At 36.1% G+C, this 22,511-nt stretch overlaps 4 protein-coding genes across 7 annotated transcripts; 1 reads left to right on the top strand and 3 right to left on the bottom strand.

Annotated features, from left to right (window-relative positions):
- Window positions 1-6,640: 6,640 nt before the first annotated feature.
- On the bottom strand, window positions 6,641-9,332 carry LOC116162224 (zinc finger protein 708-like). The gene is made up of 2 exons (XM_031475776.1): window positions 9,243-9,332; window positions 6,641-9,027 (listed from the first exon to the last, which is right to left on the bottom strand). Exons 1-2 carry the CDS (start codon window positions 9,324-9,326, stop codon window positions 6,916-6,918), a joined length of 2,196 nt encoding a protein of 731 aa, XP_031331636.1. The 5' UTR covers window positions 9,327-9,332; the 3' UTR covers window positions 6,641-6,915.
- A 307-nt stretch (window positions 9,333-9,639) lies between these two features.
- On the top strand, window positions 9,640-17,402 carry LOC116161920 (zinc finger protein 91-like). Of its 3 annotated transcripts, XM_031475417.1 has the most exons (3): window positions 9,640-9,668; window positions 14,436-14,589; window positions 14,636-17,402. In XM_031475417.1, the coding sequence occupies exon 3, from the start codon at window positions 14,642-14,644 to the stop codon at window positions 17,033-17,035; it is 2,394 nt and encodes a 797-aa protein (XP_031331277.1). In that variant the 5' UTR covers window positions 9,640-9,668; window positions 14,436-14,589; window positions 14,636-14,641; the 3' UTR covers window positions 17,036-17,402. The 3 variants fall into 3 exon arrangements, with proteins under 3 accessions (XP_031331277.1, XP_031331278.1, XP_031331276.1); XM_031475418.1 differs by lacking the exon at window positions 9,640-9,668 and having other exon boundaries at window positions 14,297-14,589; window positions 14,640-17,402; XM_031475416.1 differs by lacking the exon at window positions 9,640-9,668 and having other exon boundaries at window positions 14,298-14,589.
- Window positions 17,403-17,526: 124 nt separating this feature from the next.
- On the bottom strand, window positions 17,527-19,820 carry LOC116161921 (zinc finger protein 99-like). 2 transcript variants are annotated; one of them, XM_031475419.1, is made up of 2 exons: window positions 19,741-19,820; window positions 17,527-19,693 (listed from the first exon to the last, which is right to left on the bottom strand). In XM_031475419.1, the coding sequence occupies exon 2, from the start codon at window positions 19,628-19,630 to the stop codon at window positions 17,681-17,683; it is 1,950 nt and encodes a 649-aa protein (XP_031331279.1). In that variant the 5' UTR covers window positions 19,631-19,693; window positions 19,741-19,820; the 3' UTR covers window positions 17,527-17,680. The 2 variants fall into 2 exon arrangements, with proteins under 2 accessions (XP_031331279.1, XP_031331281.1); XM_031475421.1 differs by having other exon boundaries at window positions 17,527-19,419; window positions 19,474-19,759.
- An 813-nt stretch (window positions 19,821-20,633) lies between these two features.
- Window positions 20,634-21,694, bottom strand: LOC116161723 (uncharacterized protein C17orf53-like). Its single transcript, XM_031475178.1, has 4 exons — window positions 21,570-21,694; window positions 21,366-21,521; window positions 21,074-21,317; window positions 20,634-21,028 (listed from the first exon to the last, which is right to left on the bottom strand). Exons 1-4 carry the CDS (start codon window positions 21,594-21,596, stop codon window positions 20,661-20,663), a joined length of 795 nt encoding a protein of 264 aa, XP_031331038.1. The 5' UTR covers window positions 21,597-21,694; the 3' UTR covers window positions 20,634-20,660.
- Window positions 21,695-22,511: the final 817 nt, after the last annotated feature.

The following is a 22,511-nucleotide window of genomic DNA, read 5'->3' as shown; positions in this document are numbered from 1 at the left end:
CATGTAGTAGATGAATTCTTGTACCGGTCAATCCATGTAGTAGGTCAATCCTTGTACAGACGAATCCTTGTATGTAAATGAATTTGCATCTTGCGAATATTCCGGAGTACGAACACCTGTTGATTGCCGGCAGCTATCCGGCGTACCACCGAGTAGATAAGCGCTAACACCTAAACGATACCGGGAGCGACCAGCTGATTGTGGAATTTTCGGAAGATACGATCTTTTACACAACCTTTTTTTTTTAATTGCTTCAATACCGTTAATCTAGTGTAACCTTCCGACGATTTATGATTGGAGCTTTGTATTTTGTTCGCATCTAGTGTTTGAGGTCGTGTCTCTCTTCAAGAGCAACGCACCTGTATTTAACGTATGGGTAAACGAGCCGGCTACGAGTAAGCTATTTTTTTGGCCCTTCCGGCTCATATAATCGTTCCGAGCGTTGTAGCTTGGGGTTTGTTTTTTTGTGTTACAGAACTGGAACTTCGAAGGAGAGCTCTTTTTCGGAGAAGACAGCGTATGTGTTATTCAAGGTAAGATTTTTAATTTACTTGTACCCAGTGTTGCCTATATGAGTTGTTATTCGGGTTAACTTAATTCAATCTTTGAATCCATTGAAATCTTAACTACATTTTTGCTCGATCATTGTTGTAGGGGTCTGGTAACGTAATTATTAGGGAAGTGTTCAGGAATTTATTTGGGGATTATTTTTGTCATTTAAAGTATTTGTTATTGTCGTATTGAAGATACATTTTATTTGCCGATCCTGCACCGTTTTTGCCAGGATTAATAAATCAGAATTGCTCGTAGTGAATTTATTATTTGGCTCTCTTGTGTTTTCCCAATTTCTATACAGGAGAGGTCAGAATTTGTGCAAAATTGGGTGGCGCTCAACTAATCATTTCTAGTGACTACCAAAGATCAAAAACTTATGTTATATGCCCAAACGAACAAACCGCTGTGGAAGATTCTCATCTCGAGCCCTTCTTTTAATTAAGAATCTGAGCTAGCTGGCCGTTTATGCGGCGGGGTTTGAGTTTTACAGCGCCGAACTAACCTCACGTTATATAATTCGCAGAAGCTCCCTTCAACAACGACATAAGCATCGCCTGCACTTTGAGTGTGTTTCGACTACAATTATTTTTGCGTCGAGTCCCGGTAAACAATGATTTTACTAAGTTTCTATGCGGATACATATCACAATATTGTAATATCATTACTTGTTCAGAAATCAGAGAATCGTATCTCGAATCGTTGTAACTAGGTTACTAGATACCCCTAAAGTGACATATGAAGAATTATTCTAGGATTCTAGAAACCCCAACAGACTTTGAGACACCATGAAGGATTAGTCATCGGTCATAAGAAACTAAGGCGGATATGACGCATTTTTTCCGGGAAATATAACGAGTTTCTTCGAGAACATTCGGAAGCGTTCGGGAGCACTCGAGAAAATTCTAGAAAGGTTATAATTTGCTATATATTAAACAAATCGAATTGTGCTTCTAGGGAGTTCCGACATCGATGCGCTCGTGTTATGTTAGAAACTGTGAGAGATAAATAATAATTAACTGTTATAAATTAATACATTTATAGATTGTTATACATTCATTGTTAAATGTTTGTGAATAAATAAGTCACGTAACTAAATTTACGTTACAATATCCTTCCTAAAGATAATAGTATATTTCTAAGTCAAGATCCTTGAAAATCTTATCATTAAACGATCCGCACGCAGTCGACAAGTTTCTATTGTTTAGATAGTGCAATTTTTTTAACATGAAAAGCATCAGAAAAAGAATCGTAAATAAAATTATATCTTGTCCTCTCCTAACCTTAAACAAATTGTATATTGTCATTTAGGACCCTGATATTAGTATAAATAAGGGAACGGTTGCAAAGAATTCCGCTGAAAGCGCTTAGTTCAGTGATTATAAAAAAACATGCCTTAGGCCTATGAAAAATTTCACACTCAGTAATATAATTAACCTACACGATACTGCAACTATATTATAGGAAACGACAGTATGCCTGTACCTATCTTTGATAGAAAATTGAAATCTACAAATACTAAGAACTAATCTAATCCTACGCTGCCCTGTAGGGTATTTGTATATGCAATTTAAATCCGAAAATAATTTTGTTCTTGTAGGTATTCATTCCATTGAAAATGTCGAGGAAAATGTTGAATCCCTATGCATACTTTACAAAAGTTTTACCCCAACCACGTCTTGTTTATAAAGTCATGAAAAAAGGGTATTAAATTTTACAAAGGTTTCAACTTTTTAAGAAATCGCGTATAATATAAGAAGATTGCTGCCTCACTTTAAAGGAAGAAATGGGAAAGAATATTAGATTCTGAACTATTCCTATAAATTCATTCTGATACGTCGATTGCAAACAGCGACTTTAAATTTAATACTCGTAAATGCATTGCAAAAGTTTCCATGGGGATCTAGTCATATATGAGGCTGATCTCAATTGGACAATTTCAATTTTGAAACATTTCCAGGTTTCTGTTAAGAAACTACAAATCCTTTACCACACGTAGACGCTTAAAGTTCTCAAGCATCAATTACAACGATACGCCCTTTAGAAGTTCGTTAATAGCTCTTACGGGTTTCAAGGCCCGCAATTACTATCGAAGTAAATAGCAACTCGTACCTACCTTGTTATGTACTAATGTCGAACATGTCTGCAAGAATAGCAAAAGAAAATAAGAAAAAATATCTAGTACCTACTAATAAAAAAAAACAGCAATTGATATATTATGAATTTCGGTACCTATATTGAGTGTTTAGCAAATTCTGTTTAGAAACTAATGCTCCCCATCCACTATTGTCAAAACGATCTTCTGTGTTAGTGACTATATTCCATATTATGCAATAAAGCACCTACTTCTTCTGACCCCGCTGGACCTAGCCCCCTCCCTCCCCCTGTGAATCAATTTAAGAATGGTATCCAGTTTATGAGCAATTTAGGAGCTTTTCATATCGCAAGCTTAAAATTTTAGAGCTCGCTTTAATCACTAGGAATCGAACATTTCTTATGGGGTGGCCGAGTTTACTTGGATTCAGTCCCCCCCCCTGATCAGAATTACTTTTTTCAAATTGAATTTTGTACTGGAATTACGAGCTATTTAAGAGCTTTCATTTACAAGTAATTTCGATTTTTGAGCGCCATTCGCCTACACCTGTATCGCTTATCTCGCACGTGATATTTTTTATCGAAAAATTAATTAATTCTTGTGGGGTGATATTTTTTATCGAAAAATTAATTAATTCTTGTTCGATAATGTTTTATTAACACCTGACCAGGTGAAACTTTAAACAAGAGTTTATTAAATTTAAAAAATGTTTGTGTTGTACCGGTGCAGTCCTGCTACAATCAAATTAAAAAAAAAGGTCGACCTGGATCGTTTTTTTTTTGGAGTTCAGTGCACTGGAGATCACCATCAGAACTAGCAATTAACAAGACAGCGTCTGAATTCAATAAAAAGAAGTCCGCATAACGTCGTCATGCAAATGGTTGAAAAATAAGTGCAATACTTGCAGTTTATTAATGATCTTCTGTACAGATGATAAATGGCACCGAAGTTTCAAGCAAAGTGCTAAATATGTCAAGTTATGCGTTGGATGTTATGTTCATTTATATCTAGAAACTAATAACAATGCATTTAAAAGGGAGAAAGGTTATAGTACGCTCCTTTTATTTAAATAATGTGTCGCTTCTGCTACAACTTCTAAGCATTAAGAACACACCTGTTCATTTATAAATATAAATGTATTCATAACAGCTGTAAAAGTTCGTATCGATAAAGTTTCACCGTTCTAGCACAACATTTATTGAATTTATTTCATGTGATTCATGCGTCTTGTAGCCATCCTCTAGAGGCAGCGTCAAACGTAAAATTTTCGTAACTGCACACTAAAGCAAATTGGCGATAAACAAGCTTGCGACGCTTTACGTACACATTTGGGAACAATAGGCATTGAAACCTATTGGCATGTGAGTGGCAGTAACTGACACTGGATAACGGTGTAGATAATTAATAAATGTCCCCATTCGACATGCAAGCACTTTTACAAGTAACGTTTCTCACACACCATCGGTTTAAATACCACAATTTGTGTGTCTGCTCCAATGCTCCATGCGCGATTTGCATTGATGTTGATGCATGTCTCCTGCTGTGAAATAAACAACAATAATATGGTCTAAATATATTTTTTTCACTACTAGCGTCTGATGACATGATTATTAACCTTTTTTCCACTTGTAAAGTAGGCTTTCTCGGCATTTGTTCAAAGTGGTTAATAATGTGGACATTATTAACTAGTAGTCAATAATGAGAACTGTCACGCTGTCACTTTTAGAAAATACAGCCAGAAATTTCGCTAAATAAACGTTTAGACAAGTTCTCTAAAATGAATAATTGCCACCATCCGCCATTTCTAGAGATATTACTTACTTAAAATTATCACATTTTGAAAAAATTCGAACGAAATTACTCTTTGAAAATATCTCAATGACAGAACAATACGGCCTGTTTGACTTGTACTTCTACGTACTTGATTGACATGTAAAATTAAGAAACAGTCAATTCTGTCCAATCGTTCACTTTCATATTCACATATAATATGTTAATTTAGAGGATTTCAAGTGCTAGTAGTGAAAAAAATAGTATATATACCACTGTAGAGAAGTCTATTATTGCCTGAGCACCAAGATTACACCCCTCGGCGCAAGCGCCTCGAGATGTAATCTTGGTGCTCAGGCAATAATACTGTACTTCTCTACCTTGATATATAATGTACTATTATTTTTCAACGTAATACACCCTCAGCTCAAGACGAATAAAAGGGTTTGGACATCTACAATTGAAATGTACCAGTTTATGTGAGACAAGACGGCACACGTACAAGGGTGCATTGTCGTGTCTTGGTGCGGAATGGTACTCTACGTTGATTGTTTTACCCTTTTCAATGTACTCAACTAGCAGAATACCCTTTGTATCCAAGAAATCTTACACCATCACTTTCCCGGTCGATGCAACTGTCTTTGCCTTCGTTGGAGTCGGCTTGCTTGCAATCTATGCGGTGACTGTTCACTGTTGCTTTGTCTATGTGGTGTAGTAGTGAATCTATAGTATTAAAACAACATTTTGATTCTTTCGCAACAGGTTCAAACCCCCCCTCGTACTGGAACGCAGTTTTTATCCGTCGTCAGCAAGCATCGAGCACAATGCTTTTTCAGGTACAGTTAATGATGTGTCATTTCTGAACCACACTATCAACTAACACTAAGCATCTCAAGTCGCTTTTGGTGTAGCCTTATCTGGCGCGTATTCCAAATGGGAATCGTGTATCCTAGACACCAACAAGGATTTGTGCTTTCTATCCTGCTTTTGGTACTTCTCGATTGCTACTTCCTTCTGTTTCCGCACAACCCATCGAATCGCCTTCCTGCACCCACAGAGCCGGAACATCCACCGCTTTCGTCTCGATACACGCTGGAAGTTCCCGCTCCTCCAGCAGCGCCCGCATCCAAAATTTCCAGGCGTTGAAGTTGGACCCGTCGAATAAGGGCATCAAAACCGTGCGTTTTCTCCTCATCCATATTCCCAGGGGGTCGATTTTTGAAACCAATCGCATCTATTCGTATACGCTTAGATGCGAAGACTTCAAAACGTATACGTTTTCCAAATGCAATTTTTGACTACTGACAACGTCGCCTTTATTGATTGATTAGAACTAAACGGACTATTTGAAGTTTGGGTTTGAGCTTAAGGTAAGTTCATAGCTCTCCGTCTACGTTTCCGTTTGTCCGTTAGCCAATCAGAAGACAGCAAATTTTTAAATCGTACGTCGTCCGTTTACGACGGAAAAGTTGGTTGAAGTTGAACATTTACGTTTCCGTTGGTCCGTTTTTAACAAGAGTGAGGTTATGTTTGGTATGTTAACAGCGTTCGCCTATTCGTTCTTCACGGTAATAATCAGATAGCAATGTTTTCTTACTTTCGTACCATTTTCACATACTGAAAATCACGGAGGGTACAGTACAAAATAAAGTTTAGGTTATGGTTATACTTGCAAACGTACAATGTAGACGGATTGCTATGAACCTTAACAAAATGTACTATCCGTTTGACGGATCAACGCAACGTATGAACGGAGAGCTATGAACCCACCCTTACTCAATGCAAAAAAAATATCGACAGGTGGTGATGGCGGTGGCTCATGTCCCTAGAATCTCCAACTCTACGAGTAAAAAATAAAAGGAGAGAACCTTGCATTAAAAGGGGAAATGACAAAAAGGAAGTGATAAAATTGCGAGAAGAGTGGGGAGAAACGCGTCATTATTGGAAGTGTTGTGTGACATCGTCTGTTCTGTTTTATCATAAGTCAAGTCGACATAACTGACCAGCGCAAAGGAAGTGATATTTTGACGACTTCCGTCGCGCGTTATGCTATTTCCCACCACCGTTATATTCCCTCCTCTTATTTTTACTCGTAGCTCCAACTACTTGACCGGTTGCATCCGACGTTGAAATATACAGGGTATTTAAAGGGATATAGACACATCAAGCATATTATTTATTTCTTACAATATACAGATGAAATTACTTAATTAACAAGACAAAATGCATTCTAGTAAATAACAAAAACAATTGTATCCATACGAAGTTAAACAAAAACTTGACAAACGTTAAGTAGTTGCCTATTGAAGATGCTGAATAAGAGCTTACAAATCACTCATTTAAATTACAAGCAACACTTTCGTAACAACTAATCTTTTCAAAGTTGCTACTTACCAATTTGCATAAAAATTAATCTTATCTATAGCTAAAAAAAGGCAATTTTTTTCTCAGTTTACCTAATTATCTATACAAATTTTATATTTGCCCGAACCGGTTTCTTAAGAGTTTGCAGTATCGGTGTGATGACTTCCCATGTGTTGTTTAAGGCACGTCTTATAGTTTGTTACATAATCACAATTCTCACATTTAAATTCTTTACAATCATTGTGTACTTTTGCATGTTTCCTAAGCTTGTGTTTGGCATTCGTCGCGTAATCACACAGGTCACATTTGAAGTCGACAGAATTTTTGTGTATTAAACGATGCTGTGCCAAATATCGTTTCAAATGTGTTGTGTAGTCGCAAATGTCACATTTAAACACTATGGCCGCGTTGCTAGCGAACTCCTGTTTACAGTCAGACTTGAGACTTGTTTCACAATCCTCACGTTTTATCACATGAGACAACATATGCTGTATGAAACGGTATTTAATATTCGTTGCATATTCGCAGCTATCACATTTAAAATCTTTAGAAGCTTTGTGCGTTAAGAGATGTTTCATCGCAAGTGATTTAGATGTCGTTGCATAATCGCAGCTATCACATTTAAAATTCTTCGGAATGTCGTGCATTAAAAGGTGTTGGGCGAGATCGTACTTAACGTTCGTCGCAAAATCGCACTTGTCACATTTGAAATCTTTAGAAGCTTTGTGTACTACGAGATGCCTCTTCAGATAGCTTTTCAGATTTGTAGTGAAATCGCATTTGGAGCATTTGAGATTTTTAGAAACATTGTGTGTTTGGAGGTGACGCGTAAAAAGCGTTTTGCCATTTGTAGCGTAACCGCAATGCTCGCATACAAAATCTTTGGAGACCTTATGCGATAGGAGGGCGTGGTATTTCATCTTAGATTCGCTATTGGTTGCGTACGGACAACTGTCACATTTAAAATCATTGGAGTTGTGTATTAAACGGTGTCGTTTAAGTTTGTACCTTAAATGTGTTACATAGGCACAACTATCACATTTGAAATCTTTCGATTTCGCTTTGTGTACAGTGAGATGCCTTTTCAGGTAGCTTTTCTGCTTCGTAGTGAAATTGCAATAAGGGCATTTAAAATCTTCAGAAAGATCGTGTGTTTGGAGGTGACGTCTAAAAAGTGTCTTACCATTTGTAGCGTAACCGCAATGCTCACATACAAAATCTTTGGACACTTTATGCGATAGGGCGTGGTATTTAAGCTTAGATTCACTATTAGTCGCATAGGGACAATTGTCACATTTAAAATCGTTGGAGTTATGAATTACGAGGTGTCTCATAAGTAGGTACTTAAACGGCGTTTCATAACCACAACTAACACATTTGAAATCCTTCGAAGCCTTGTGTACCATGAGATGCTTTTTCAAATAACTTTTCTGCTTTGTGACGAAATCGCAATTGTTACATTTAAAATCTTCGGAAACGTCGTGTGTTTGGATGTGACGTTTAAAAACCGTTTTACTATTCGTAGCGTAACCGCAATGATCACATATAAGATCTTTAGATATTGTATGCGAAAGAGCGTGGTTTTTAAGATTATATTCACTATTGGTAGCATAGCGACAATGGTCACATTTAAAATCTTTGGAGTTATGTATTACGCGGTGTCGCTTAAGTTTGTACTTAAAAGCCGTTACATAACCACAAATATCACATTTGAAATCTTTAACAGGTTCGTGTGTTTTGACGTGTCTAATAAGGTTACACTTCCACTTCGTTTCATAATCGCACTTGTCACAGCTAAAGCCTTTAGAAACTTTGTATCTTACGCGATGAATGGCTTGATGCGTATGAGTTCTGAGGTGTCGCACAAGGTTGCATTTCACATTAGTAGCATAATCACACCGGTCACACTTCAAGTCTTTCGAAAGTTTGTGTTTTACTGCATGTTGTTTTAGATACGTTTTTGTGGTTGTCGCAAAATCACAATTGTCACATTTTAAATCTGCAGATTCAATGTCACCCTTTACACTTGGGGATTTAATTTTCAAACCGCAATCGTCTTGTTGTTCCGCATACTCTAACTTGTAAAATTCATCGATCAAAGGAACTTCGTTAGATTCTTCTTTTATCGCGACCGAAGTCAGTTCCGCACATTTTTCAAAGCTCGAATTTACCTCTTCTTGCTTCGGTTCGATTTTAACAAATGCTTCCTCGATGGACATGGCGACTACAATGATTTTGAGGGCTACCTACGAAGGCGTTTTTGTGATCAAACTAGCTTTACGATAAAGCTTAAGAGATATGGGCTTAGGGCTCCAAATGGATGGGTTTGTTATCATCCACCTATTATTATTACTACCTTGATGGGCAGAACTTACAATAAACTACAAATAGTAAGGAATGAATGAGTATCAAGGAATGAATGAGTATCAAGGAATGAACTACACAGAAAATTTTACCTTACCCCATTAATTAAGGGATGAAGCAACTCAACACTTGTCACAACGACAGGGGGTGTGGTGTTGTTACGACGAGTCACGTGACACATGTACCTTGGTGGATATGCTAACGCAATTTTGTTTTGAACATTTATAGGCGAGTAGCATATTCCGATATGGCGCCGTCTGGTGGCGAATTTAACATAAGATGTGGTGAAACAAGTTCATCGACCGTTTATTACTGTATTAATATTTACAAGCTTACTCCAAATCAAACAACAATTATGACTTCGAAAAACACTTTTCGTTCGTCCAGAGTTTCTTGTTGTGTTGTTGGATGCAGTAGGTAATTCGTACATAAATATGGATTCTTCTGTAAAATTCTACAGCTTTCCCAACAGGCCATATGAGTTACAAAGAAGAGAAAATTGGATAAAGAAAGTGAGAAGAGTGTAAGTACACCTCTGTTTTGCTATTATTTTACATAGTTTCGTCTCCAGAACGGCCGTTTTTTTGTAATTTTTCTTTTGTGCAATAATCCAATTTGAGGTTATGATCAAGCTATTAAAAGGGATCCCCGCGTTAAATGACTTGTAAAACGGCCCCTTGCTCCCTTCTTGTTGTGTAGATGGTTTCCTGATATTTTCCACTTTTCACCCGCCAAAGAATATATTAAAAATGGTGTTTCTGGAGACAATTCTTGTCAGAAATCGTGTTTACGAACTAATTTGCACGTTTGATTATTTTTACTGTTTCATATAATATTTACGTACGTCTCTATTTAGGAACGAAATTTAATACAATTAAACAATAATGCAACAAGAAAAGAAGCCTGAATTTTTAAAATTCGTGCAAGACAGCTGGCTGTAACTACACTGTAATGTAACACGCAACTGGCCCAACCTTAATTTCTACGAGTAAATCAGATACAAATCAAACGTGAAAAACTATACTCTAATCTCTTAAACCGTACGGATTGCTACAAACCACTCATTAAGGCCGAATTTTTATTTAACATGCATGGTAAACAATGCGATCAAAGATTTGTTTCACCTCACGAAATGTCAGAGTCGTTGTGTGGAGACGCTGGAGTGCAATATTCGCTAATATTCGCTACTCGCCTATTGGGTATACGTTCAGCCGACACAACTGTGAATGGTGACTTCTGGTGGAAGTTAACAGTTGATAATAATTGACACCATAAATTTGGCGTAATTAACTTAACATGTTATGTTTTCATTTTACCACTTGAATAAAATTTGAATTGCTGACCTTGAAATGAATAAATTTGTTGAATTGCTGTTGCGGTGTCTCAATATACGCCAACGGTACTTGTCGTTTAAACGGTGTCTCGATATACGCCAACGGTACTTCTTGTTTGGATTTAAAAGCTGAATTTATAGTTCCATATCCGCAATACCGTACCGTAACGTTTTCAATTAAGCTGAATTTATAGTTCCGTACCCGCAACGCCGTACCGTAACGTTTGGAAATAATCCCTACTTGTTGCACGTGAACATTTATAATTCGCGTTAACGTTGCGTTAGAACGGTTACGGTACGTAGGAAATGCACAAATCTTTATTTCGTATGGTAAATCGTGCTAACGCGCTTGTCTTCTGTGTAAACAAACTGAAAAGTTTCAATTTTTGAAAAATATGTTGTCAGTACTGCAACACTTTTCTGAACTTGCACAAAAGTTGCAACACAATTGCAAGCCGCTTTACATTAAGCCCGCTTGACATGGAGCAATAAAAATTGCAATTGCATGCAAGTTGCAAGAAAAATTGCGAAAGGCATGCGCAGTTCAAAGCCAGCTGATCAATTGCTGCAAGAGACTTGCATGCAATTTTTATAGGACCGGTGCTATTTTTCTTGCATGATTCGTGCAATTCTAGGGATAAATCTAGTTGTTTTTGTGGCACCAACCTAGTAAAATACAGCGGCGGCAACTGTGATGCTGAGAGACGCACTCATTACTTGTTTTTACTAATCTTATTTATTCTTGTAATTTTCATGTTTCTTCAAGCAATCAAAATTTAATTTTCATTTGAGGTTAACAACTTTTGTTGACAAATCCATATGTTTCTTCTGTTGGCAGACATGTGGCAATTGAAATAGAATTGCACCATGTCAAATACCATGCAATGCTTATTGCATGCAAGGATTTGACCTTGCAATTTTTTTCTGCAAGTTCTTGCGCGTAGTATTGCTCCATGTCAAGCGGCCTTTAGGCAATTTTAGTGCAATGCAAGGCTTGTGCTATGCAATCTAAAATTGCCTTGCATTGCTTATTACGGTTTTACATTTATGCAATTGTGTTGCAACTTTTGTGCAAGTTCAGAAAAGTGTTGCAGTACTGACAACATATTTTGCAAAAATTGAAACTTTTCAGTTTGTTTACACAGAAGGTTATTCTTGAAACTTAATAAAATTGACCATTAGGTATGAGCAAACAAAAGGAAATTAAACTGGCTACAGCTTGTTATATGGTGGCGCTTGCTATTAAAAAAATAACACACGCGAAACCAAATAAATTGTGGTATTGACAAAATTACTAGAAAAGTTACTAGAACTTGCGCCAAACTTGCAAGTGAAATAGAACTTTCTCTATTTATTTTCTTGCACCTGAATTGCGTATGAACATGCGCAGTAACGTATCTCTAACTTGCATTGCTCTTGCATTGCACGAAAATTGCCTAATGTAAAGCGGCTTTAATGTAAAACCGTAATAAGCAATGCAAGGCAATTTTAGATTGCATAGCACAAGCCTTGCATTGCACTAAAATTGCCTAATGTAAAGCGGCTTTTACTGACAGATGACATGCAATGGCAGAATTCGTTTCGCAATAATGCGCAAGCTCATCTCTTACCACTACGGTAACTATAAATCGTATAATTTTCGTTAACGTAAGACTTTGCGGTTCCGTTCTTACGTTCTTACGGCTACGGAACTATAAATCCGGCTTTAAAATCATACTTCTCGTGTGGTGTTGTTACGTGATGCACGTACATTAGTGGCTATACTAATAACGTTTTCGATTGGCAAAACTCGTGCTGCACGAGTGCAATTTTTACGTTCTATTGGTAATTTTAGGGCAATTTTCTGTGTTCCATTGGCAAATGTGATGCAACAATTACGCACTAAATGCAAATTTTGACGCACGAGGTCGGAGAGCTCGTGGAGCAAATTTTCAAAATAAAAGTGCGCCAATTTGAATTTGTTTCTTGCGTTGGAGAGTTTTTTGTTGTCATCTAGCGATAGCGAAGATGATGGAACTAGCCATATAACTTCTACTTTACAACTCTTTAAATTGAACGCCAAAGATTGGTTCTTTACAGGAATTTCAAATTTATATTCCTCATTGTTTATCATAAATACCTAATAGTGAAATCGTTTCAGTCATTTTTTAGAATACAGATTTGTCGATTACCTAAATCATTGTATAAATACAAATCTAAAATGAGGTTATGGACAAATGACAGCAAATATTTACGAATATTTATGTTTCATTGAGAGCAATTTTCACATGGATTTCTTCAGTTTCTCGTGCAACACTCGTGCAGTACGAGTTTTGCCAATCGAAAACGCTATAACGCGAGTCGGCTTGAAATTCATTTGTGACTATAGTAACGGCTTGAAGCTGTGAGTGTGTTATATTAAGCTAGTTTTACATCAACAATTTCTTCGTCAATTAAATCATGAAGTTATTTGTCAATTTATTGCTTAAGTTCCTTGGTTTTACACTGCTGCCAACTTGATCAATTTCTTGTTGGTTTTCAAGACATTGTACAATTTTACCAACCTTTAATTTTTTTAAGGTTAGGTAGTCATTTATTTAATTGTGTAAAAATAAAAGTGAAAAGGGTAAAAATGTTTCCCTCTGTCTTGAATGGAAGATTCGGAATAGAAAAAGAAAGAGCGCGATATTATAGCTCATAAAAATCATCAAAACATCTTGATTTTATTATTTATGTTGGTTGCTGGTAGTTGGTACTACTGAATTGACGTAAAAATTGCCAGAAAAATAGAACTAATCCGACAAGAAATTGATCAAGTTTTTGCATCAAATTTTGTGTTTACACCCGTAAAGCTTTCTTGCCAAAGCGACTTGATCAATTTATTGCTGATGTAAAACTAGCTTTATAGGTGAATTTTCATTTGCCGTCCTCGTGTGTGTGGTTCGGCTTTCAGAATTCGAGAGCCGTGCGACGGAGTCACGTTTACCTTATAGTCTTATAAGTGAAAGTCTTTAGAATTGTTTATTAGACACGTTGGTCTCGCACTACGGATTTAGGACTTCATACTAGGCTTGTCCTTATAACCAAGATTTTATGGCACTGTAACTTCAAGCAAGGTTTGCGCACGCCCAACGAGACCTCGGTGCTCTTACCGCGCGTCCCGATCTGGTTGTGTAACGTCATTTTAGACGTTACATTTTTTTATTTAGATTGATTAGCGGCTTCAATTTTTTGTATACGAATCTGCTCTTTTTGAGTGAATTTTCGCTTGTGCAGAGATAGATGCCGAAGTGTAAAGACACTTAGCGGCATTCATGTCGAAATACAACTTTAGTCCAGGACCTTCAGATACCTTCTGCACTGGAGGAGGTCCGGCTAATTAACAATGATATTTAATCCTGTAAGAGACTTCGGAATGTTATTCTTCACAAATCGGAAATGATTGGAAGTGCTTTTAAATCTACTTGAGATCCATTCTTTAGCATATCGAATTTTGTAGTAACGTCAGATTTAAATTATTCTTTATCAGAAACGCATTCATAAACAGCGTATATACAGAGTATATATTTTTTCCTACTGAATCTAAATTTGAAATTTAAAAAATAAGACAACTTTATTATGTGGAACACCCTGTATATTATTACATCATATGACAGCTTATAAATTCCCTCCAAAGATTTTAATGCACTATAGCCCAAATACGTCAAATACCGTCAATTATTTGCTTTTCGATCTAGTTACCCATGACAATGATCAAATGTCATAGCTTGTTAAGTCACGGGTCATATTCAACAGCACCGATCTTTGAACTCGTAGGATATCTTTTCGTTGGTTGACTTAGACGAGGAATTCGCCAAAAACTACATTTTAAAAAACCCTTTCCCAAAATTATTATGGACGCCTATGATTGACACGATATCTTCACTCTGTGGATATCAGGTCGCCATTTTGATTCAAGTTTTCCTTTTTTATTTAAAGGTGACCAGTCTTATGCTGTACAGTTATAGAAAAAAAATGTATGTATGGTGCACTGTGTTGGTAACAAGCACCCCTTCAAGCACCAACAAATATTTCGAATCGAGGCTATAACCTACACCAAAAAATTTGTGGTTTATTCTCTTTCTAAGCTTAGGTAAGTTGTATTTTTGTGGTCATAAGAATTAAAAATAATCTCGTAGATAGCTATGGATGACAAAATTACATTTGTTAAAGTTGAACCAAAACAAGAAGATGAAATAAATTTGTCCATTGAAAGAAACATTTTTGTAAGCAATGATTTCTTGGGTACTATAAAAGAAGAATATAATGAGAACACGACGACGAGGACAGAATATTGTGGTCGCGGAGAAGATAATTGTTCAAGTGTTAAATCCGAAACTGCAACTTTTACATGTACGGTTTGTGACTACACAACAGACAACGAATCACTTTTTAAAGTACACCTTTTAACGCATACGAATACTAAAGATTTTAAATGTGCACACTGTGACTATGTATCAAATGTGAAGAAGAATTTGAGGCACCATGTCATAAAACACATTGTTTCAAAAGTGTTTAAATGTGACGTTTGTTATTATGCCACAAATAAGAAGTTCAATTTAAAGCAACATTTACTAAAACATAACGATTCAAAAGATTTTAAATGTGATGTTTGTGATTATGCAACAAATACTAAGAGGTATTTGAAGAATCATTTGCTAAAACACAACGTTTCAAAAGATTTTAAATGTAACATTTGCGATTATGCCACAAATATTAAACGCCATTTTAAATTACATCTTTTAACACACAAAGAGTCGAAAGACTATAAATGTGATATTTGTGATTACGCAACAAATACAAAGCACTATTTAAAGAAACATCGCCTAATACACAATGATTCCAAATTTTTTAAATGTGATACTTGTGATTACGCCACAAGTATTAAATGCCGTTTGAAGTCGCATTTTTTAACACACAGTGATTCGAAAGTTTTTAAATGTGATATTTGTAATTATGCCACAGGTAGTAAAAGGCTGTTAAAGTCGCATCTCTTGACACACAATAATTCCAAAGATTTTAAATGTAATTTTTGTGATTATGCCACAAGTATTGAAAAGCGGTTTAAGTTGCATCTCTTAACACACAATGATTCGAAAGATTTTAAATGTGATATTTGTGATTATGCAACAAATACGAAGAGCTATTTGAAAAGACATATCTTGATACACAGTGACTCAAAAGATTTTAAATGCGAAATTTGTGATTATGACACGAGTATTAAGAGCCGCCTTAACTCGCATCTTTTAACGCACAATGTTTCAAAAGATTTTAAATGCGATATTTGTGATTATGTAACAAATACAAAGCCCAATTTGAGGCAACATATCTTAATACACAATGATTCAAAAGATTTTAAATGTGGCATTTGTAATTATGCAACATACACCAAGTACAATTTGAAGCAACATCTCTCAATACACAATGATTCGAAAGATTTTAAATGTGATATTTGTGATTATGCAACTAATATGAAATACTATTTGAAGAAACATGTCTTAATACACAATGAGGCGAAAGATTTTAAATGTAGCATTTGCAATTATGGAACAAATATTAAAAGCCGTTTTAAGTCACATTTCTTAACACACAATAGTTCGAAAAATTTTAAATGTGATATTTGTGATTATGCAACAAATAAAAGCTACTATTTGAAGCAACACCTCTTGATACACAATGATTCAAAGGATTTTAAATGTGATGTTTGTGATTTTGCAACAAATGCGAAGTCCAATTTGAAACAACATTCCCTAATACACAATAGTGCAAAAGATCTTAAATGTGATGTTTGTGATTATGCAACAAACACTAAGAACAATTTGAAGCAACATCTCTTAAAACACAATCCCTTAAAAGTGTTTAAATGTAACGTTTGTAATTATGCATCAAATATTAAGGGCTCTTTTAAGTCACATCTCTTAACACATAATGACTCAAAAGATTTTAAATGCAATTTTTGTTCTTATGCAACAAATACTAAGCAAAGTTTGAGGCAACATCTCCTAAAACACAATCTTTCAGAAGTGTTTAAATGTGGCGTTTGTGATTATGTCACAAGTATTAAAACTTCATTTAAATCACATCTCTTAACGCACATTGATTCGAAAGATTTTAAATGTGATATTTGTAATTATGCGACAAACACTAAGCAGACCTTGAGGCATCATCTTTTAAAACACAATGCTTCTCAAGTTTTTAAATGTGCCGTTTGTGATTACGCCACTTATATTAAAAGCCGTTTTAATTCACATCTCTTAACACACAACGATTCGAAAGATTTTAAATGTAATAATTGTGATTATGCAACAAATACTAAGAGTAACTTGAGGAATCATGTCGTCAAACACAATGTTTCAGAAATTTTCATATGTCACGTTTGTGATTATGTTACAAACATTAAACGCACTTTGACACGACATCTCTTATCACACAAATCATATAAAGATTTCGATTGTGGTCTTTGTGATTATGCAACAAATACTAGGTACCATTTGAAACGACATCTCAAAACACACAATAGATCCAAAAATTTTAAATGAGGCTTTGGATAAATATTTGGTGTTTCACAAACTGTATTCTAACACACACAGTTTTTCGATTTGACATTTGTTAATAACACACAATGGATCTCGAATTTTAAATGTGACCTTTGTGATTAATAACTGAGACCGGTTTGAAACGAAACGCCTTAAGTAGCAACACATTTATGTATAGTATGTATAGGAATTATCCAATACGTTGTTAGAATTATAATAAATTGCGAGAAAATTTAAATAAATTAAAATAAAGAATGTGTGAATTACATGTAAACTGCTCTATGTAAATAGTTATGAGTACATATATTATGCATTTCTATTTATCTGTATCTGTATATACGAATGTATAATAAACATGTAGGTATTTCTTTTCTGTGTATATACATTTTATATATATGTATTAATGTCTGTCAGTTATATATATATATATATAGTTATATATATATATATATATATTTATATAATTATAGTTTACAAGTATACCAGGAATTGTATGTTTACTTCATTCTTGTCCACCTTTTATAAATATATTAGTGTGCCGGGAAGAAAGGTTTTTTTTTTAATTCAATAACGTCTGTCTATACTAGAAAAAAATAATATGTCAAATGAAATGTTAACACATCTACAAAAAAATTATTTGTTTTGTAATTACACTGGACACATTTTCAGATGTCGTTTCAAGCTGGATTTATAAGTGGATGCAAAATCGCACTGGACACATTTAAAATTCTTGGAAGACTCGTGTTTTAAAAGATGAGTTCTCAAGTTGCGTTTATAGTTGGTTGCATAATCACACTGTGTACACTTTAGATCCTTGAAACTCTTGTGTGTTAGTAGATGATCTCTAAAGTGAGATTTATTATTCGTAGCGTAATCACACTGAGCACATTTTAAATCCTTGGCAACCTTATGTGTTAACAAATGTCTTCTTAAGTAGTACTTATTATTAGTTAAGTAATCGCAATGATAGCATTTTAGATTCTTCACAGCGCTGTGTGTTAACAGATGTTTTTTAAAGATGGGCCTAGAATTAGTGGCGTAATCGCATTGTGCACATTTTAAATACTTTACAGGAATATGCGAAAAGAGATGATTTTTCAAACTGGATTTATAAGTGGAGGCAAAATCACACTGGACGCACTTAAACTGGTTGGAAGACTCGTGTTTTAACAGATGGGTTTTCAAAGTGCTCTTACGGTTGGTTGCGTAATCACAGTGGGCACATTTAAAATCCTTGAAAATCTTGTGGGTCACGAGATGATCTCTAAAGTGGGATTTATTATTCGTTGCGTAATCACACTGGGCGCATTTCAAGTCCTTGAAAATCTTGTGTGTCTGCAGATGATATCTAAAGTGGGGTTTATAATTGGTTGCGTAGTCACAATGGGCACACTTTAATTCCTTGTAAATCTTATGTGTCAGGAGATGCTGTCTAAAGTGGGATTTATTATTAGTGGCGTAATCACACTGAGCACATTTTAATTCCTTAGCAGCCTTATGCGTTAACAAATGACTTCTTAAGTAGTATTTATTATTGGTTGCGTAATCACACTCATTGCATTTTAAATCTTTGAACATCTTATGTGTCAGGAGATGATCTTTAAAGTGGGCTTTGTTATTCGTTGCGTAATCACACTCAGCACATTTTAAATCTTTAGCTGCCGTATGTGTTACCAAATGCCTTCTCAAGTAGTATTTATTATTAGTTACGTAATCGCAATTATTGCATTTTAAATCCTTCACAGTGCTGTGTGTTAACTGATGTTTGTTAAAGGTAGATCTAGAGTTTGTTGCAAAATCACATTGTACACATCTGAAAAACTTTGTAGGATTGTGTGACAACAGATGTTTTTTCAAACTGCATTTGTACGTGGATGTAAAATCGCACTGGACACATTTCAATTGGTTAGAAAACTCGTGCGTTAACAGATGAGTTCTCAAATTGCGTTTACCGTTGGTTGTATAATCACACTGTGTACATTTTAAATCCTTGAAAGCCTTATGTGTCTGGAGATGATCCCTAAGGTGGGATTTATTGTTGGTTGCGTAATCACACTCTGCACAGTTTAAATCTTTGAAAATTTTGTGGGTCACGAGATGCTGTCTAAAGTGGGACTTATTATTGGTCGCGTAATCGCACTGATCACATTTTAAATCCTTGGCAGCCTTATGAGTTAACAAATGCCTCTTTAAGTAGTATTTATTATTGGTTGCGTAGTCACACTGATGGCATTTTAAATCCTTGAGAATCTTGTGTGTCAGGAGATGATCTGTCAAGTGGGATTTACTATGGGTTACGTAATCACACTGAGCACATTTTAAATCCTTGTTCGTTTTCGGTATTAGACGTCTTTTAAAGCAGAGTTTGTTATTAGTTGTGGAATCACCTGTTGAACATTTGTACATATCACCGACAAATTCATTTTCTTGCAGCACTTTACCTTCTTCTTTCCAATTACGTGTCGCATTAGAAGAATGCGCCCCCTCAAGTTCCAGTTTTATTGTTTCAGAGACCTCATTGTTAAGGAAAACCTTCTCCTCAATACATTCATTTAATTCCTCCTCTTGTTTTATTTCAACTTTTACGATTGCCGACATCACAGTTTTTTTTTCAAACAACAAAGGTCGCTCTGTATTTGGAATATAGGCGATACTCAACTACTGCAAGAAATTTATTAATTGTCTTGTGTGGACTGAGAGACGACAACCATATTGCTTGTCAAATGATGTTTTCCACGGGCCAGAAAGAGACATAAACAATAATTGGATAGTCATATCTACTTCCGTGGTCTAATCGAAACGTCAAGAAATGGGCGCGTTCAACTACTTTACTAGTGGTTAGTTGTGATGGGTTTTTTCTTTTTCTTACAAATCGGTTAGGCGTGAAGTATTAATGCGAAAGATATTCGTATAGCGTGAATAATATCCAGATGCACTTTTAGCTACCCAGGATATTCAATCGTCAAATGGAACAGTCAAGTGGTCGAAGGTCCAGGAACAGTAGCCACCGCCGCAATCGGCATTTTGTTTTTGACAGCAAATTTAATTTATTTACTCCAATGAATAAAGAATAGGAAGGAGCAACTCAGGTTGTATCATATATATAAGAGAAGTATATATATGGGTTGTATACAAGAGAGTGGGACGGAAGTCGGCCATTTGCAAAAGCCACTTATGACTCATTTTTGTTGTGGTTTTTGCAGTGACATTTAATAATGGTTAGTTGTGCTTGTGGTTGCTCCAAAACGGAAAAAATAAAAGTTTGGGAATTACATAGGTAGGTACGCCACTGGAACAGGAAACTACTGTCCGCCATTTGCAAAAGCCATCGCGGTCGCACGTATATTGTTGATATTCTCCTTGTATTCTTTATTCATTGATGTGGAGAGGGAGGAAAATATTGAGAGAATGTAGAGGTAGAAGAACATACATGAAAAAAACCGGTAAAAATCAAACCCGCCTGCGGAAAGTCATACAGGAGTATCTTTCAATGCTGGGTTTATGCCATGAACTCTGCACTCTGAAAACGTGAGGAGTATTCCTGAGGGGATTAGGTGACCATGGGCTACATCAGCCCTCCCATCAATAATAAATTAAGAAGAAGCATTCAAAATTGTATTCCGTCAAACTAAAAATCATCAAAAAATGTATCGGCATCAAGTCCTTGGAACACATCACTTAGCACTTCCTTATCTTCTACAGTTAGCGATGCATTGTGGACCGGTGACCAATTTGAGACTGGAGCTGCCAGTTTCGGGCTTAACTGATTAGTCTTAATCCTCTCAACGTTGCAAAAGTCTTCATCCGTAAATTTCTGGAGCTTGATCACGCCGTGTCCAGTATAAATCGAAACTAAATTATTTGAGGTTATCGTTAAGTAACAATTCGATGTACGCGTCAGCACCCCCACCTGCCGTAGCGTTATAACACTTCCAATTTTCAAATCCTTTGGATAATCCTTAATCAGATTACTCGCTATGGTTGCGTGTATTCGCCCTATAATGTTAAACTGGATCTACACCTCGTTAACACTCGATTTACCTGTAGGATCCTTAAGTACAACGCTATTAACGGAGGCCTCCCCGTTCATTTTGTGTATAATCCCCGCCAAGAAAGGCGCCTTTCCGTTTATCAGCAGATCGTTTTTCACTTGCGCCTTAATCCACGCTATATTGAACTTGTCGGGAAGATATACGCCGCGATCCTTCAGCAATCGAAAATCATTCGACATCTGTTCCCACGGCCCTTGAAATATCTGCGTGGACGACTGAGAGCACGGGACTTCCTAAAAAACATCCAATATTGTAAACACGCACTTAATCAAACGACGTACATTAAGAGCAGGTTGAGATTGCGGCCCGTTCGAAATTATTCCGGCCGGTCCTGGAAATCTTCTCTTAACCGGTTGACGTTTGGTGCCGGGCGAGGGAAGTTTTTTAGTGGGTGGCTCTGGAGGACACGGGTTTTCCCATGGCACTTTAAAAACGTCCTAAAAAAATTCTTTGAAATCCGAAGATAAAAGATATCAGATGCTCACATTATCAAGATCAAGGTCTTCAAACATTTCGATTGTTTTATTATGGTATGATATCTACTGTGTAAGAAATAAGGTTAGGTTAGTCATACATGACATTGTTGCCAAGTTACAAAGAAATCACGAAAAGCACTGTATTTGCGAAACAAATGCTATTGACGTTTGAGACTAACACTAGAGGCGCTGGTGTAATTTACAAATGGAGCGGTCTGTAAACACTGAATTATTCTCGCCGGTTTTGACACCCCTTACTACTATTCCAACAATTTATTATTCAATTTCTAGCGCACTTGTACAACTTTACTCGCCGACATTCCCTCACCTCGATAATGCTTTAAAACAGCCTTACTATTCGTGGGACAATTACATTAACCACAAATTAAACAATAGTGATGATTTAATTTTTTTTTTACTATTTGTGGCAATATTTATTTATTTATTATTATTATCCCTCTTTTGTTCTAGGCCCTCAACAGGCTTGCGCCCAATTACAGAGTGACCCGCATAATGCTTTTTAGAGGTGCCTCTGCAGAAGGTCTTATAAGTTGTTCTATACTACTCCAGTATTTACCTTACGAATTAGGAAAACTGCAGGAAAACCTAATTCGGGTAGCCGGCAGAATGCTCGAAACTGGTCTAAGGTAATTTCCATCTCCGCCACAGATCAAAAATTCACCTCAACCCAGGTTCGAATACCCAACCTCCGGATTTATAACTCAACGCTCTACCATTGAGCCATAATGCCATATGCATCGACCATAGACATTACTCTCGTATGTTTCGGGCTACGGACGCGGTGTTGTTAATTCTTTGGCAAAACTCGCGGCAGCGTTTTGTATTTTACCCCAGTTTACGTCCATACGATGGAAGATCACACTGTTATATTAGCAATTATTGTTTCGAGATATTTGGAGCAGAATCGCAATCCAATGGGCAAACCACTGT

Source organism: Photinus pyralis, unplaced genomic scaffold (assembly GCF_008802855.1).
Source record: "Photinus pyralis isolate 1611_PpyrPB1 unplaced genomic scaffold, Ppyr1.3 Ppyr1.4_LG10, whole genome shotgun sequence".
NCBI classification, from domain to species: Eukaryota; Metazoa; Arthropoda; class Insecta; order Coleoptera; family Lampyridae; genus Photinus; species Photinus pyralis.
Note: the sequence above shows the minus strand (reverse complement) of the source record. Positions and strands in the feature narration are given on the sequence as shown.